The following is a 19,177-nucleotide window of genomic DNA, read 5'->3' on the forward strand; positions in this document are numbered from 1 at the left end:
TCGTCTCCATGACTGCAGCTCCATGACATCGGCTCAAGTGTCACGTGTAAAACAAACGTGTTCTGGCTTACCGCTCTTTTTGATTGTTGTTGAAGGAAGAATGAGCAGAAGTCTGTCAGCTTTTTGCAAAAACACCTTTTTCCATTTTTAGCTATTTTTTGCCAACTCCAAGCTCCTGTCCTGCAGTTGTGCATGTATTTGGACCCCCCCCCCCAAAAAATACATTTCTGTCTGATCTGTGCAATGAATATGTACAGCTTTCCTCTGTTAAAGCCTCTCTGATCCAGGAATGGTCAGTCAGGGTGGGGGGACAGAAATGTCCTCAGAATGGTCATCTGGCTGAAAAAATTAATGGAACCCAGGAATCTGGGGGGGGGGGGGGGGGGGGGGGGGGGCAAGAGATATTCATTGCTCTGTCATCTGCAGAGTCCCGATGTGACCTCAACACCTAAGAAAGAACGTTTGACCCTGTGTGCGTGCCGGCATGCCAGCATCAACCGAGTGATGAATTATTTGTGCGTCTTAATCCACGTGCGTCCTTGATTGTTTAAACCCCCCAGGACGGAGCGCTCGCCGTCCGGCCTGAACCCTAAAGCCGCCGTTCCTGTTCGGCGCTCACACCTACTCAGTCTTACTTACAGCCGCCTGCCACACGCTGTCTTGTTGTGCGATGTGTTTACTGCAAAGTTGGATGGCTAAGCGAAGCTCCCGAGGAGACGGACATTAAAAATGCATTAATTATGTGCAGCATCGTATTCCCAGTCAAGGTAAAATGTAGAGTTATTGCAGAGCTGCAGCTTGATCAAATCATTAGAAGTTTGGCTGACACAGAGACAGAGTGATGCATCTGTATGCACGCTTTCTATCTGTTTGAACACGGATAATCACGCGTGTTCCTCTGTCTGCACCGGCCCCGCCCGGCGTTCCTCTGCAGTCAGATCATTTTGGGGGGCGGGCTTGTTTGCAGATCTAACTGCGACTCTGCATGGTGCCCCTCTTGCTTTCTGGCTCCTCGCCCTGAGTGTCCTCGGAGAGCGGCGCTCACTCCGGCGGGACTCGTCTCATTACTTCAGTAATTAAGATAAACGAGGCTTTAATTGCAGCTGTGATCCAAACGGATGATTATGAGACTCAAGAAGAGGATTTCCTCTGCCTCCTCTAATCTGGGGTGGATCTGGGACGTGATGTGAACAGGAGATAGCGTCCCAACAACCAATGTTTATGATTTGTTATGAAGGAGCTTATTTGGGGGAGGGGGGGGGGGTGTTTGATCTGTCTCTTATTGGACCCCTGACCCCCTGGTTTAATTATAGAGACTTTAACCAGAACCCGTGACTGAGCTCCAGGGTCCGGAGCAAATGAGATTGTGCTTTTAGTTGTTAAAGTCCAATCGACAAAGAAAACCCGTCATTGATTATGGAAAGTCCTTTAAAAACACGCTGGAGGCCGACTGAAGGAAACGCTCACTCTGTCACCTTTTAGGCCAATTTATCCAATAATGACAGAAGGTCTCATGTCACCTCATTAAACATGTCTGTACAACTTCAGCGCTGATTCAAGATCTTTTCAAATCACACTTTAAATTCATAACAACTCTCACCTAAAATGTTTTCACACCGGCACTGAACAGTGACTCTGTTTCACGTCACATTAGTGGTTTAATGATTCAAACTAAAATGTCTGTACTATCTGGGAGCAAAACGTTTGCTTCAATAGCAGAAGACGCTCTTACAGAAGCCGTGAACAGCCTACCTTTGCCGTTCATCGTCCTTTTCCCATACTAACGATGATTACCTTCTTTTTGGCCCGTTTTCTCATGATAAAGACATCTACTATGTTGTCACAAGAAAAAACCTGTTTTCCTATGATAATGTGATGATAGAGACCGTTATTGAAAGAAAACTGGACAATAAAGCATGGTAGGCCATTCGCAGCTTCCGTAGGTTTAAAGGAAATTTGACTGGTACCTCACACCTGAGGTCGACGCCGACCAAAGCCGTGCAACAGCCTCCCTGTCCATTCTGAATGGAAAAAGAGGAAACGTCTTGAAGAACAAACTAAATCCCGTCGACTGATTTGAACAGAATTTCCATGGATGACTGAGAATCTGGACACGACCTCAGGAAAGCCAGAACAGATTCAAACCAGGGACCCCGCTGTCTGCCAAATGACCATTTCTGGAGACTTTTTTTTAGTACTTACCAGAAAAGGTGTTGAGTTAATAGTTCCGTGTTTCTGTGTTGTTTGCTCATGTGACTCCTCTGGTTGGTTTGTGACAGACATGCGTTGAGTTTTTGATCTCTGACCTGCAGCTTCAGCTGTGGAAAGGCCCTGAACTTCAGTCCAGAGGAGGATCAGGGGTCAGTCTCTCTGACACAAGCATCCTCATTTTGGTTTCTGTCGATGGTTTAGTTGGGGCAATTCCAAGCATCTGACATGGGTTTTTGGATGATTCCACGTTAAGTAAAGGTTCCTGACAACAAGTCTGCCTCCTACGAGGCTCATTCACAACCACCGTTCATGTCATGACAGATGGCTCCTAACTACTCTAAAGGGTCACTGCTGCTAGATGAAGGAGGAACTGTCTTCAAAAAGAACTGTGAAAATAGGGGAATATCTGCAAACATAATCTGGATAAAAGCATCGCCTTTTTTAGTCATCGTTATTTTTTCACTTCTTTTGGAGAGAAGGGATCCTCCGTTCTCTCCGAGAGAGTTTAATCCGATAAAATCTGGTTTAAAGTTTGAGCAGCTCCTCCACTCCGCTGTAAGAAGAGTCTAAGTAGATTAAGAGTCTGTACAGAAACTGGCAGAATAAAGGGCCGTCCCTTGAGCATCCATGTTTTGTTGATCTGTTTGCAGAGGTTTGTCTCTGTTGCTCAGCTAATCCCATCAGACGCTCCTTCCTTCTTTAGGCTTCTTTACCCTCAGAAGCTCTTAACCTCATTACTGCTTTATCTACTGCTTAAAAACTACTGTAAAAGAGGTGATTTATCAGCAAAAAAACATTACTTTCCCGTATGACCCAGCGACTTTTGAGCTTGGCCTGTGATTCCAGATGAAGAATCCCTTTCAGGTAGTGGAACGGCTCGGCCACAGGCCTTCTCTCACCCCAACTGCCAGTGTTAGAGAAGACGCTTGAGTTCAGTGTTGTCAGAGGTGTGACTTGCACTCTCTTCGGGACTCCCTGTAAGAAGGTCAGACAGACGTGGCGACGCCATTTCCCGCCTGGACGGAGTGATAAGTAGTAAAGGCGATTATTCCTCTCGTCTGCCTCCCCTCACATATCTTTATCCTTCAGCACGCTACAGTCTGATGCTCCGATGCCACGCTCTCGCTGCCTAACCGGTATCAGCAGCCATGCTGTAATATGAAAAGGTCTAATACCTGTAATTCTATTGGAGACTCCTATTGTGGCTGCTGTATCGGTGAGATTCCTCTGCGTTTTCAATTAGACGCTCCGAGGCTCTGTGCTGCCCGCTGCCTCTGTGTGGAATCTCTGGGTGAAAGGTAGATGGTCTCTGGATCACTGATCGCTACACAGACCAGTCTTCTTGTTTACTGGAGTCTAGCAGTGGAGTCCGGTCTCAGTCAGCACCGGGCCTCACGCCGAGGATGTATGGTGGCCTTATCGGCCGCTCCTCTGTTATCCACTTCTTCATAAACACACTAAAACCACCAGAACAGATCTGAAAATGGAGACACAAAAACTTATATCAAACCTATTTTGACTTTGTTCTCTTCAGCCTTTTTATTAGTATTGTCTTTTTCTATAAAGTAACATTTTTTTCTATCTCAACTGCACAGAATTCCATCTTTTTGTAATAAAGCTATAACTTTATAATTATAACTATATAAGTTAAAGTAACTTTTTGAACAGATTTGTTGAACCTTTACTATAAATGTTCCTGTTTTGTCTTTGGTTTAAAAACTTTTTCTTAACTTTGCACAATTAGAAAAACTGCTGAGGATTTATTTTTGTTTAAAGGAGTGAATGTACGTAATAAACATGATTTCAATTCTTCATAAACATTTAAATTGAGCAGCTTTGGTCGAAGTGCATGGAAACACAAACGTCGGCTCGTGGTCATTTCTGATGTTAATGCAGAGACGATTTATTATTTTATTTTAACTGAATAACTTTCTTACGTTGGGCTGAAGTTGCTTTAAAGTAAATTTCCTTTAAATCTTAGTGAAGTCACCTCTCCTACTTTAAATACAGAATTCCTTTGAACAAACTCTAATCAGGGAGAAAAAAAACACAACAAAGAAAAAGCAGCAAAACCTTTGGTTTAATACTAAAGACCTTCTTCATTCACTGCAGAAGATTTTTACCAACAAAAGCCTTTGCAGACATTTGTTCTCTGCATTGTTCAACTTTTGATTAATTTTGATATATTTTGTTCAGTTCAATTAGACAAAATAATTGTAAACACAAAACATAACACACCAAAACATTTTTGTGTTGATGAAACGGGCCCCTAAACCTGAATAATGAACCTGTTGTACACTTTTTTGTTCTTCACTCAAACCACATTTACTTTTGAAAAGGGGTGTCAGGTAAAACAGAACCATAAAGCTCTAGTGTTTCTACTTCTACTGTTGGTTCCAGACCCCTCAACCCCCCCCCCCCACACACACACACACACACACACAGACCACCAAGCTTCAGTCTGCTTCACAGTCGGCTTCAGCTCTAAAGTTTGCGTCTTTTTTCAAGCAGACGTGTCGTTTTTTCCTGACAGACCATAAATGAACTTGCATTGTGAAATATTTTGTCTTTAAAGCATCTAGCTGCAGATGAGGGGTTTCCTAAGCGTGTTGTCCAGCTCCATGTCTGAGCAGAGAAGGAGTCGTCTTTCATCTGCCGTCCGTCATGGCCTTACAGTATTTGTCCTTGAAGATTTTGAAAGAAAAACTTTGATGGAAGTAGTTTTTATTATTCATGAAATGCAGCCTGTTGCCAGTAGTGAGGGCCCTTCAGGGCTCACAGAATACAGACAAAAACCCACATGTGCTCTCAACGCTGTCACACGCGTGTGTCTCGGCACACGCATTCATTCACATGTTGGTGCGGCTGCAGAGATGGATTCTTCTGAGAGTGGCATTTTGGAACAATAAATAAAATGTTTCCGTTAAAATGCCTGCAGGCAGCATCTTCAGAAGTGACACTAATTTGTGTACATTTCAGAGAAAACATGCTATATTTTAGCTTCTGGCCTCTGAGCTCTGGCTGCATTCCGTGTCTTAGTCTGGTTCAGCATTCTTAAGAACTTCTCACAAACTGTCAGGTTTTTGTGTGTGTGTGTGTGGGTGGGGGGGGGGTACTTGAATGGCTCTTGATCTTCTGAAAAGCTTTGGCTCTGCCTTGAATAAACAGGACATACTGTAAAAACACAAATTTGTCTGGAAAAAACTCATCAACTACGTCAATAAGTCTATTGAAACTCCTGAAGTGCAGCTGCATCTTCATGTCCGTGCCGGGTGCAGCTCCCATGACTGTTCCAATGATTGTCTCCAGTAGGTTAGACTACTGTAACGGCCTGCTCACCGGCCTCTCCAAACGAGCTGTAAGACAGCTTCAGTACATCCAGAATGCTGCTGCTCGAGTCCTGACCAGAACCAGGAAGTATGATCACATTAGTCCTGTGCTCAGGTCTCTGCACTGGCTCCCTGTACCTCAAAGAATAGACTTCAAAGCAGCTCTGCTTGTGTACAAGTCTCTCCATGGCCGAGCACCAAAGTACATCTCTGACATGTTAGTGCCATATGAACCATCTCGTACTCTGAGGACCTCAGGGGCCGGCCTCCTGTTGATGCCCAGAGTCAGAACTAAACAAGGGGAATCAGCGTTTCAATATTCTGCAGCTAAAATCTGGAACAGCCTCCCTGAAGTCGTGAGACAGGCCTCTTCTGTGTTCATGTTCAAATCTAGACTTAAAACATTTCTGTTTAGCCGTGTATATGACTGAAAGGTCCTATCTGCACTTTTCTTTCCTTTCCTTCATTTATTTTTAAATCAATTTTCAATTATTATTTATTTCTTTTTTTTCTTTTTTCTTTTCTTTTAAAGTAAATTTAATGTTGATTATTTCTATGATGTATTGTGATTTTAATGCATTTTTCTGTTTTGTGAAGCACCTTGAATTACTTTGTGTACGAATTGTGCTATACAAATAAACTTGCCTTGCCTTGCCTTGCCTTGCCTTACCATGACTGTTCCCATGGCTGCTCCCATGGCTGTTCCCATGGCTGTTCCCATGGCTGTTCCAATGACTGTTCCAATGGCTGTTCCAATGGCTGTTCCAATGACTGTTCCAATGGCTGTTCCCATGACTGTTCCCATGACTGTTCCCATGGCTGCTCCCATGGCTGTTCCCATGGCTGCTCCCATGGCTGTTCCCATGACTGTTCCCATGGCTGCTCCCATGGCTGTTCCCATGGCTGTTCCCATGGCTGTTCCCATGGCTGTTCCCATGGCTGTTCCAATGACTGTTCCAATGGCTGTTCCCATGACTGTTCCCATGACTGTTCCCATGGCTGCTCCCATGGCTGTTCCCATGGCTGCTCCCATGGCTGTTCCCATGACTGTTCCCATGGCTGCTCCCATGGCTGTTCCCATGGCTGTTCCCATGGCTGTTCCAATGACTGTTCCAATGGCTGTTCCAATGGCTGTTCCAATGGCTGTTCCCATGGCTGTTCCCATGGCTGCTCCCATGGCTGTTCCCATGGCTGTCCCCATGGCTGTTCCAATGACTGTTCCCATGGCTGTCCCCATGGCTGTTCCAATGACTGTTCTCATGGCTGTTCCAATGACTGTTCCAATGGCTGCTCCCATGGCTGCTCCCATGGCTGTTCCCATGGCTGTTCCCATGGATGTTCCAATGGCTGCTCCCATGACTGCTCTCATGGCTGCTCCCATTGCTGCTCCTATGGCTGCTCCCATGACTGTTCCCATGGCTGCTCCCATGGCTGTTCCCATGGCTGCTCCCATGGCTGTTCCCATGACTGTTCCCATGGCTGCTCCCATGGCTGTTCCCATGGCTGTTCCCATGGCTGTTCCAATGACTGTTCCAATGGCTGTTCCAATGGCTGTTCCAATGGCTGTTCCCATGGCTGTTCCCATGGCTGCTCCCATGGCTGTTCCCATGGCTGTCCCCATGGCTGTTCCAATGACTGTTCTCATGGCTGTTCCAATGACTGTTCCAATGGCTGCTCCCATGGCTGCTCCCATGGCTGTTCCCATGGCTGTTCCCATGGATGTTCCAATGGCTGCTCCCATGACTGCTCTCATGGCTGCTCCCATGACTGCTCTCATGGCTGCTCCCATTGCTGCTCCTATGGCTGCTCCCATGGCTGTTCCCATGACTGCTCCCATGGCTGCTCCCATGGCGGCTCCCATGGCTGTTCCCATGGCTGTTCCCATGACTGCTCCCATGGCTGTTCCCATGAATGTTCCGATGGCTGCTCCCATGACTGTTCCCATGACTATTCCCATGGCTGCTCCCATGGCTGCTCCCATGGTTGTTCCAATGAATGTTCCATGACTGTTCCCATGGCTGTTCCAATGACTTTGCCATGACTGTTCCCTTGACTGTTCCAATGGCTGTTCCAATGGCTGTTCCAATGGCTGTTCCAATGGCTGGTCCCATGGCTGCTCCCATGGCTGTTCCCATGGCTGTCCCCATGGCTGTTCCAATGACTGTTCTCATGGCTGTTCCAATGACTGTTCCAATGGCTGCTCCCATGGCTGCTCCCATGGATGTTCCAATGGCTGCTCCCATGACTGCTCTCATGGCTGCTCCCATTGCTGCTCCTATGGCTGCTCCCATGGCTGTTCCCATGACTGTTCCCATGGCTGCTCCCATGGCTGCTCCCATGGCTGTTCCCATGGCTGTTCCCATGGCTGTTCCCATGGCTGTTCCCATGGCTGCTCCCATGGCTGTTCCCATGAATGTTCCGATGGCTGCTCCCATGACTGTTCCCATGACTATTCCCATGGCTGCTCCCATGGCTGCTCCCATGGTTGTTCCAATGAATGTTCCATGACTGTTCCCATGGCTGTTCCAATGACTTTGCCATGACTGTTCCCATGACTGTTACCATGACTGTTCCAATGACTGTTCCTATGACTGTTCCTATGACTGTTCCCATGGCTGTTCCAGTGACTGCTCCAACTGCTGCTCCAATCGCTGTTCCCATGACTGTTCCAATGACTTTGCCATGACTGTTACCATGACTGTTACCATGACTGTTACCATGACTGTTCCCATGACTGTTCCCATGACTGTTTCCATGGCTGCTCCCATGGCTGCTCCCATGGCTGTTCACATGGCTGTTCCAATGACTGTTCCAATGGCTGCTCCCATGGCTGCTCCCAAGGCTGTTCCCATTGCTGTCCCCATGGCTGTTCCAATGACTGTTCTCATGGCTGTTCCCATGACTGTTCCAATGGCTGTTCCCATGGCTGCTCCCATGGCTGCTCCCATGGCTGCTCCCATGGCTGTTCCCATGGCTGTTCCCATGTATGCTCCCATGACTGTTCCCATGGCTGTTCCAATGGCTGTTCCCATGGCTGTTCCAATGGTTGCTCCCATGGCTGCTCCCATGGCTGCTCCCATGGCTGCTCCCATGGCTGTTCCCATGACTGTTCCATGACTGTTCCCATGACTGTTCCCATGACTGTTCATATGGATGATCCAATGGCTGCTCCCATGGCTGCTCCCATGGCTGTGCCCATGGCTGTTCCCATGACTGTTCCATGACTGTTCCAATGGCTGCTCCCATGGCTGTTCCAATGACTGTTCCTATGACTGTTCCTATGACTGTTCCCATGGCTGTTCCAGTGACTGCTCCAACTGCTGCTCCAATCGCTGTTTCCATGACTGTTCCAATGACTTTGCCATGACTGTTACCATGACTGTTACCATGACTGTTACCATGACTGTTCCCATGACTGTTCCCATGACTGTTTCCATGGCTGCTCCCATGGCTGCTCCCATGGCTGTTCACATGGCTGTTCCAATGACTGTTCCAATGGCTGCTCCCATGGCTGCTCCCAAGGCTGTTCCCATTGCTGTCCCCATGGCTGTTCCAATGACTGTTCTCATGGCTGTTCCCATGACTGTTCCAATGGCTGTTCCCATGGCTGCTCCCATGGCTGTTCCCATGGCTGTTCCCATGGCTGTTCCCATCTCTGTTCCCATGTATGCTCCCATGACTGTTCCCATGGCTGTTCCAATGGCTGTTCCCATGGCTGCTCCCAAGGCTGTTCCCATGGCTGTTCATATGGATGATCCAATGGCTGCTCCCATGGCTGCTCCCATGGCTGTGCCCATGGCTGTTCCCATGACTGTTCCATAACTGTTCCAATGGCTGCTCCCATGGCTGTTCCCATGGCTGTTCTCATGACTGTTTCCATGGCTGTTCCCATGGCTGCTCCTATGGTTGCTCCCATGGCTGTTCCAACGACTGTTCCCATGACTGTTCCCATGGCTATTCCCATGGCTGCTCCCATGGCTGTTCCCATGACTGTTCCCATGGCTGCTCCCATGGCTGTTCCCATGACTGTTCCCATGGCTGCTCCCATGGCTGTTCCCATGACTGTTCCCATGGCTGTTCCCATGGCTGCTCCCATGGCTGCTCCCATGGCTGTTCCCATGGCTGTTCCCATGACTGTTCCTATGGCTGTTCCCATGACTGTTCCCATGACTGTTCCCATGACTGTTCCCATGTCTGCTCCCATGTCTGCTCCCATGGCTGTTCCCATGGCTGTTCCCATGGCTATTCCCATGACTGCTCCCATGGCTGTTCCCATGAATGTTCCCATGACTATTCCCATGGCTGCTCCCATAGTTGTTCCAATGAATGTTCCATGACTGTTCCAATGACTGTTCCAATGACTGTTCCTATGACTGTTCCTATGACTGTTCCCATGGCTGTTCTAGTGACTTGCCATGACTGTTCCCATGACTGTTCCAATGACTTTGCCATGACTGTTCCCATGACTGTTCCCATGACTGTTACCATGACTGTTCCAATGACTGTTCCCATGACTGTTCCTATGACTGTTCCCATGGCTGTTCCAGTGACTGCTCCAAATGCTGCTCCAATCGCTGTTCCCATGACTGTTCCAATGACTTTGCCATGACTGTTACCATGACTGTTACCATGACTGTTCCCATGGCTGTTCCCATGGCTGCTCCCATGGCGGCTCCCATGGCTGTTCCCATGGCTGTTCCAATGACTGTTCCAATGGCTGCTCCCATGGCTGCTCCCAAGGCTGTTCCCATTGCTGTCCCCATGGCTGTTCCCATGACTGTTCCAATGGCTGCTCCCATGGCTGCTCCCATGGCTGTTCCCATGGCTGTTCCCATGGCTGTTCCCATGTATGCTCCCATGACTGTTCCCATGGCTGTTCCAATGGCTGTTCCCATGGCTGTTCCAATGGCTGCTCCCATGGCTGCTCCCATGGCTGTTCCCATGGCTGTTCCCATGACTGTTCCCATGACTGTTCCCATGACTGTTCCCATGGCTGCTCCTATGGTTGCTCCCATGGCTGTTCCAACGACTGTTCCCATGACTGTTCCCATGGCTGCTCCCATTGCTGTTCCCATGACTGTTCCCATGGCTGTTCCCAAGGCTGTTCCCATTGCTGTCCCCATGGCTGTTCCAATGACTGTTCTCATGGCTGTTCCCATGACTGTTCCAATGGCTGCTTCCATGGCTGCTTCCATGGCTGTTCCCATGGCTGTTCCCATGTATGCTCCCATGACTGTTCCCATGGCTGTTCCAATGGCTGTTCCCATGGCTGTTCCAATGGTTTTCCCCATGGCTGCTCCCATGGCTGTTCCCATGACTGTTCCATGACTGTTCCCATGACTGTTCCCATGACTGTTCATATGGATGATCCAATGGCTGCTCCCATGGCTGCTCCCATGGCTGTGCCCATGGCTGTTCCCATGACTGTTCCATGACTGTTCCAATGGCTGCTCCCATGGCTGTTCCCATGGCTGTTCTCATGACTGTTTCCATGGCTGTTCCCATGGCTGCTCCTATGGTTGCTCCCATGGCTGTTCCAACGACTGTTCCCATGGCTGCTCCCATGGCTGCTCCCATGGCTGTTCCCATGACTGTTCCCATGGCTGCTCCCATGGCTGTTCCCATGACTGTTCCCATGGCTGTTCCAATGGCTGTTCCCATGGCTGTTCCAATGGCTGCTCCCATGGCTGTTCCCATGGCTGTTCCCATGACTGTTGCCATGACTGTTCATATGGATGATCCAATGGCTGCTCCCATGGCTCTTCCCATGACTTTTCCATGACTGTTCCAATGGCTGCTCCCATGGCTGTTCCCATGGCTGTTCTCATGACTGTTTCCATGGCTGTTCCCATGGATGTTCCAATGGCTGCTCCCATGACTGCTCTCATGGCTGCTCCCATGGCTGCTCCTATGGCTGCTCCCATGGCTGTTCCCATGGCTGTTCCCATGGCTGTTCCCATGACTGTTCCCATGACTGTTCCCATGTCTGCTCCCATGGCTGTTCCCATGGCTGTTCCCATGGCTGCTCCCATGGCTGTTCCCATGAATGTTCCCATGGCTGCTCCCATGACTGTTCCCATGACTATTCCCATGGCTGCTCCCATGGTTGTTCCAATGAATGTTCCATGACTGTTCCAATGACTGTTCCAATGACTGTTCCTATGACTGTTCCCATGGCTGTTCCAGTGACTTGCCATGACTGTTCCCATGACTGTTCCAATGACTTTGCCATGACTGTTCCCATGACTGTTCCCATGACTGTTACCATGACTGTTCCAATGACTGTTCCCATGACTGTTCCTATGACTGTTCCCATGGCTGTTCCAGTGACTGTTCCAAATGCTGCTCCAATGGCTGTTCCCATGACTGTTCCAATGACTTTGCCATGACTGTTACCATGACTGTTACCATGACTGTTACCATGACTGTTACCATGACTGTTCCCATGACTGTTCCCATGGCTGCTCCCATGGCTGCTCCCATGGCTGCTCCCATGGCTGTTCCAATGACTGTTCCAATGGCTGCTCCCATGGCTGCTCCCAAGGCTGTTCCCATTGCTGTCCCCATGGCTGTTCCAATGACTGTTCTCATGGCTGTTCCCATGACTGTTCCAATGGCTGCTCCCATGGCTGCTCCCATGGCTGTTCCCATGGCTGTTCCCATGGCTGTTCCCATGTATGCTCCCATGACTGTTCCCATGGCTGTTCCAATGGCTGTTCCCATGGCTGTTCCAATGGCTGCTCCCATGGCTGTTCCCATGACTGTTCCCATGACTGTTCCCATGACTGTTCCCATGGCTGCTCCTATGGTTGCTCCCATGGCTGTTCCAACGACTGTTCCCATGGCTGCTCCCATGACTGTTCCTATGACTATTTCCATGGCTGCTCCCATGGTAGTTCCAATGAATGTTCCATGACTGTTCCAATGACTGTTCCAATGACTGTTCCTATGACTGCTTCCATGAATGTTCCCATGACTGTTCCCATGGCTGTTCCAATGGCTGCTCCCATGACTATTCCAATGACTGTTCCCATGACTGTTCTCATGGCTGTTCCAGTGACTGCTCCAATCGCTGCTCCCATGGCTGTTCCAATTGCGTTCTCCTGTTTATGTTGAGGAAAGATAACTGTTCCTGTAGCAACCTCACGGATGGATGGTGTTTAAAGATGGTTGCTCTCTTCTTCTGCCAGGTTTCCTATGCAGTCTTTAGCATGTCCATCCACTCCGCCAGGATGTGGTTATTTTGGAGACAGCGCATTGTCGTCCAACAGGAAACCACCTGTTTCTTCCTGTTGTTTTTTGATGAATAACTTGTAGCAAACATGTTTATGCAGACCACATTTGTTTAGTTTGTCATTCCTGAATTCTTTTATTTAAGTGCTGCCTGAGAGGATCAAGTATGTTTCTGAGAAAAAAACACTAAACTCAACGTATCTCCACCAAACTCAAGAATGGAATAACTGCAGTAAAGACAACAAAAGCTGTCAATCCAAAATCAAAATCAAAGCAATTGTTTCACCACAACTAATTTTCAGTATTTTTTAATTGTAATTTAGGAAAAATAAAGTTTAAGTGTAGGTTTGGACTGACCTTGATAAGTTGTTGCTCTTTATCTAAATCTTTTTTTCAAATTTTGCATATTATCATTCATCGTTCTGTTTGTCACATTTTATCAGTTCGACAATAATTAACAATGTTTAAACAAAACATTTTTTACAGAAAAAAAGCATTATGCTTAGAGAAATTAATAATACAAAAACATTAGCACTAACCATGATTCCCTAATAATAAAATAAAATCAAACTTTATAAAACACTTTTCATACGATATGCAAAGCGCCTCATCGTGGCTTTTCCCTCCAAACACTTTGTTGTTATTTTGACTAAAGTCGACTTCAGTCTTTTGGGATTTTCAGGTTATGATGACATTAAAGGCCTGATCTGACTGCAGCGGCGTCTATTGTTCCCTCGTGGCGCTCGCAGGACGCACTTCCTGCTTTTTTATGAGCGTGTTTGCAGGTAATTCTGCTGATGTCCGTGCCAGAGACTAAATGCACTTGAACGTGCTGGAGTCTAAAATAACATGTTTTCTCATTTTCCAGTCCAGTACTGTTGGTAATGTGAGAGCCGGGCTAATCCCTGAGAGCCTCGCATCATACAATCAACCCCCCCCCCACCCCCCCCCCACCCCCCCCACCCAGAGGTTCTTCATAAACATTTGACTCCAATGAAGGCTGGAAAACGCAGCCACGTGTATGAAGGCAGAATGCAAGTATTTCTGCCTTATTGGGGGTGTTTCTGTGTGAAGGCATCTTTAAACCCCCCCCCCCCCCCCCCCCCCCGTTAATCACAGCAGATTACCGTCTCTATCTACTAGAACAGAATTAACTCCCCCCCCCCCCCCCCCCCCACACACACACACACACTGAGTCGTTTGGAGTGTCCCTCTGGCTAGAGCTGAGAGGCCTCTTTACTGATCACACACAGCGTTTGTTAAAATGTTGCCGTGTTTGTGTTTACATCAACAGAGAGATGGGGGGGGGGGGGGGGTGAACGGAGAACGGATCTTTAAGTAAATTCTAGTTGAGGAGCAGAATCTCAGGTGTGTGTTTGTGTCTGCCCCTCCCATCATTAAGGTGTTCTGACTCAACGGAGAACAACGTTCATATCACATTTTTGAAACAAGAGACACCGTTTGAGCGACTCCTGCTTATTCTGGGAGTTTGCTGGATGTCAAGACCGAAGAAGCAGCCAGGAAACTCTGCAGAACACCTTTCTGCTCTGCGTCACGCTGGGGGCGTCTAGATATTAGTGGCGGCATTCCTCATGAGAATCCTCTTTTCTGCGTTGAGCTGTGCTGGAACAACATGATGGTTTCACCTTCCAATCCAACTCTTGATGCAAACAGGAAGTGCAGATGCAGCTTCCTAAAGCATCTCCTGTCTCTTCCTCTGATCTTTCGCTCCTCCCACAGTGGAAATATGTTTTACATCCTGAAAATCCTCTTTTGTCGTGCCACATTCAGGATCATGATGTTCCTATCATGTCACACAGCGCTCCACCAGTCTGTTCTCCATCTCTGATACACAAACACTGACAATTAGAAGAAAAAGTTGCACAAACTTTCCTTGAGGGACATAAAAATCCACCCATAATCCATAATGTATATTAATATATAGCAGTAGAGGTAGACGTTTATTTCTACACTTTTAATGTTTTTATATTTGAGGTGTAGAACAAAAATATTTAAAACATTGTTTTTCCTTTAGCTGCAGATTTTCTATAAGTGTTGCCACCCAAACATGTAGTTTTTATGAAAATAGGAAAACCAGTGTGAAGGCCAAACATGATGGTGGACAACACATGACATGAAAGTAAAGGGTGGAGCTTTGTCAGCCCCCCCCAGTGAGAATAGCTACCAGTGGTGACAACACAGTTGACCTGCGGTTGCCTCACAGCTCTATAGCATGCATGATGTGTTACATGTCGTCCTCTTCAGACATTTGGATCCATTATCTTTACTGTTAAATCTCCCAAAAGAGGCCTGGGGGGTGGGGGGTCTCTGCTTTTCTGCGTCTGAACATGAAGGAGAAACCTCCCGGTTCTCAGTTCCAGCGTCATAATGAGTCCGCTGTAGTTGCTGAACTGTACCTTCAGGAAGACTCTTCATCTTTTTGGTGGATTTGTTCTTTTTTTAGTTTTCCAGGGACAAATGTGGTTCTAAAGTCACTCATTCTGTAGGACCAACACAACTTTCTGCAGCAATGCTGCCGTTGCAGGAGGTCAAAGGTGACTTTAACAAACCCTCAAACACTTCATTTCTGTCATCATGTTTGTAGTTTACTGCTTTGCACAATCAGAAAACTGGATTGTGGTTCTTTGAAAGTCATTTTTATTCTTATTAAACAGGAAAACTCCTATCTGTAAGAATGTTTGTAGTTCTATTGGTTTTTCTGTGTAGTTGATGCTAAAATATACATTTGTAAGAGTCTTTTGCTGTTCTTTATTAATTTTTTTACTTCCAGGTCAAAATAAAGGAAGTGGAGGATTCCTTTATTTTGAAGCAGGCATGAACATTTCTGGGATACTTTTATTCCGATCCTCCTCCAGCTCTTTTTTCCCTTTACATTTTTCGGGGTCCAGCATCATTACTCAGTGTCTCGTCTCCCTTCCTTCTTCTCCTTTGTTGCCTCCGTTCTGCTTTTTTTGGAGCGCCTGTTCTCTCATTCCAGAGGTGGGAACAGAGCAATAATAGAGCAGTGAATGGGGATCGCTGAACACAGACGCGGGTTAATCTGTTGACCCCCAGCTGTCGTGTGCCGTAGACTCACCATCACAGCGGGTTTTCGTGGACTTCAGCTCCTACCGCCAACTGTACAGAAAGATTTTCCTCAGAAAATGTAGCACAAAAAAAAAGACGACCTTGAGATCAAACTTTTTTATGAAAGTTTAAAGCAGTTAAACTGTTGAAAAATGTATTAAAGTTGTCTGTTTACCAAACCTGCTTGATTATTTTCTTTAAATGACCATTTGGTTGAGACAGTTTTTGGTTTGAAGTCCAAGTAAATCAATTGTTCCATCTTCAATAGATATCTGTCCATTTCAAGACAGAGGAATAATTAGGAGGTTAATTAGTTGATCCTTAAATTAAGTCTTTGACAACCAGGAATTAAATCTCAACCACAGCAGCTACAAAACAACCATTTTCCTTTTTTAGAATTCATCAGTTTTTCACTTTTGTCCCATTTAAGAATGAGGTTCATCAGAAAATATTCTAAAATTATCGTTCATTTAATTTATTCAAAATTGCTTTGTGAATTTGTGATATTGTTTGCTCTGTAGTTGTCATTTGTGTTTGTATCACTGCGTTGACATCTTGTATTTTTTCTGTCTCCGTAGTTTGAGCGAGTCTAACTGGAAATGTATTTTCCTTCCTCTGGCTTGAGGCCATGGCGTCGATCTGCAGATCTGATGGAAAACTCGCTAATTGTTCTGCGTCTGCATCTCCCATGGATGTTTGGATTAAATTAGCAGAGAAAAGTCATTAGAAACAAACAAAGAAATAAATAAAACATTAGAGATAGAAAAAAGATCAGTTTAGGTAGAGACATAAAGAGAGATTTGAATAGAATTATCTCTAACAGGACATGTCCACATATAGAATTAGTTCATTTAAACCCAGGTTCTTGCTGATGCTTCATGACTTGACTGAGATCATAAAATTCTACTTTGGAGTTTGTTTGCACGATGCTGTCATTACATAGATCCTTTTGCTTTCATCTGAACTCTGGGAGTTTCTAACTTTTTCAGGAGTTTTTTTTTTTCCTGTTTAAAATTCTGAGGACTGGAATCTCGAGGACGAAAACACAAATATGATGAAGACGCGCTGATTCTACAGAGCGTGGAGTGCATTGTCGGGTTTTCAGACATGTGAAGGGGAAGAGGTTCTGGTCTTCCTCTGCATTTTCATGTCCCTCCTTCCTCCGTGCGCTGGAGTGTAAATTAAGCAGCAAGGCCCCCCCACCCTCTGAGAGAATGTTGTTTGAGCGCACGACAGGAAACGGCGAGGGGGGTGCGGTAAGTGGAAAAGGACGAGAGAGAATAGCAGAAGACGAGCAGAGGGGCCCGGGCGACCCACTCTCATGTTTTAACCTTTTTAAGTGGAGTGAGTGGGGAGCAGCAGGCGTGCTTGAACTTCTTAAGGAGGACGGTGCTGCCGTGATGATTTCAGCTCTCTGAAGGAGTGCAGACGTGATCAATTTTATGCAAATCATCAGCGCATGCAAAGAGTCCAAGCACTTCAGAAAAATGCTGTGTGCAAACGCTGCAGTGGCTCCTTCATGCATGCATGCATGTGCACTAACTTCCCATTTAAAGACCCTTTGTCAAGAGATAATGCTATGCTTTAAGGATGTTTTAATGTTTTAGCACATCGACTGTTATTCCTCTTTTTAATATCGGATTTTCTCTTCAGGTGTTTTCTAGAAATCAAATCCTCGTGCACTTTGACCTTTAACGCAGGTTCATCTACATCCTCCACAGTGTTCTTCCTGCAGGAACTTCTGCTAAACTCTAGAAGATCCTATGATCGTGATTTTGAAAGAAGCAGTTCCACAACAACAAAGGTTTGCAGATGTGAGAAAAGGTCAAAGGTGGCCGGTCAGCTCAGGGAAATAGAAGATGGGAAGGTGCAGGGAGCATCCATGTTGAATGAGGAAAAGAACACGGATGATGCACATGCCTCCCCTCCACAGATCCATGCCGCATCGCTGAAGCTCTGCTCAATAATTCACAGCTGCGGTTAAGTCGAACTGATTCTCTTTGCTCCGTCTTCCCTGCACAGGAAACACCAACAGCGTGTTTGCCCTGGACTACATCAGCGGCTCCCTGACCGTGAACGGCCAGCTGGACCGAGAAAACCCGCTGTATTCGTCAGGATTCACGCTCACAGTCAAGGTGAATTGTTGAAAGGCTGATGGCTGGGGAACGGGGTGGGTCCGCCCAAAGACCACATCGACTGCTGCCTCCAGCGGATCCAGAAACCGCTTTAATATGATGGTGCATTAAATCAATCAATGAGGTTTTCCTCTTAAAATTAGGACTTTTTATATCATTTATTTTATTGTCGTAAAATTAGGATTTTTCTCCTAATGTTAGGGTATAATTTGTAAAATGTTGGCTTTTTACTACTAATTTTGACTTTATTCTCCTGTCTTTACTTGCTTTATTTTATGGTGGCCCTAATACTGTGTTGTAGTCTTCAGTGTAAAGTTTTGAAAATTGGCAAAAACGTTTCCCGCCAAAAGTGTTTTTGCGATTTGACTGAAGCAGCTATTTTGAGATGAGCAGGAAAATCTCTTTAACTAGAATTAAAAACCCAGCAGAGGGCAGAAAACATGGATCAACCTATTTACGTTGGGTTCTAAGGAAAGCTCTGGTCATGCTAAACAGAGGGGGGGTCCCAGAAATGCCTGAATCAAATGTGACACAAATGTTAGAGGGAAACCATAAACACGTTTATGTAATCTTAAGGTCCATCTATACTGGGGGCAATAATCATATTTTCATTCAATCTAAATATGAAACCATTTTGAAACAATTGAACAGCCAATTGTAATTTCAACAGAAGTGGAGATTGTTCTGTTTAAATTCTGCTTGTATATAGTTATTATGTTTATGATTGGATGTCATGTCTGGATCCCGTCCAGATCACAATTGAAGATACTTTGATCACAGCGGCCTCAGAAAACCCAAATTTGCTTCAAATTATCTGCCGTTTTTGACCATGGAGGACTTGAACAAGAGATGATAGAGATACAACTGCTGCTGAGGTTTAATACAAAAGTGATACCAGCCAAAGTCTGTCTTTTTAATTAAAATCAATAATTGCAAACAGGGAAAACAGCATGAGCAAAAGTGCTGAAAAAGAGAAAATGTAATTCAAAATGTATTTATAAGATATGGATTTCTTGTGGGGAATGTTCTCCTCTTTGGTCTGCGGTGCTTTCTCTGCTGCTGCTGCTATTGATTGTGGTTTGCCGTCGTAATACAACTAATTTCTCAACTTCAGGCGGTCTAGATAGCGCTGAACGTCTGAAGGTGGAGGTCAAATGATTATGGAGTTTTGAGATGAAAGGC

The 19,177-nt window shown here is 46.2% G+C and overlaps 1 protein-coding gene across 4 annotated transcripts in view; it reads left to right on the plus strand.

The window, feature by feature from the left end:
• Positions 1-19,177, plus strand: part of cdh23 (cadherin-related 23) — a 178,772-nt gene that overhangs the window by 80,828 nt on the left and 78,767 nt on the right. For all 4 annotated transcript variants that reach the window (XM_023963385.2, XM_078931958.1, XM_078931959.1 and 1 more), the window contains exon 10: positions 17,883-17,995. In XM_023963385.2, the coding sequence (XP_023819153.1) occupies positions 17,883-17,995 (113 nt within the window). The remainder of the gene's footprint in view (positions 1-17,882; positions 17,996-19,177) is intronic.

Source organism: Oryzias latipes, chromosome 15 (assembly GCF_053564925.1).
Source record: "Oryzias latipes strain Hd-rR chromosome 15, Olatipes_Hd-rR_3.1".
Taxonomy (NCBI): Eukaryota; Metazoa; Chordata; class Actinopteri; order Beloniformes; family Adrianichthyidae; genus Oryzias; species Oryzias latipes.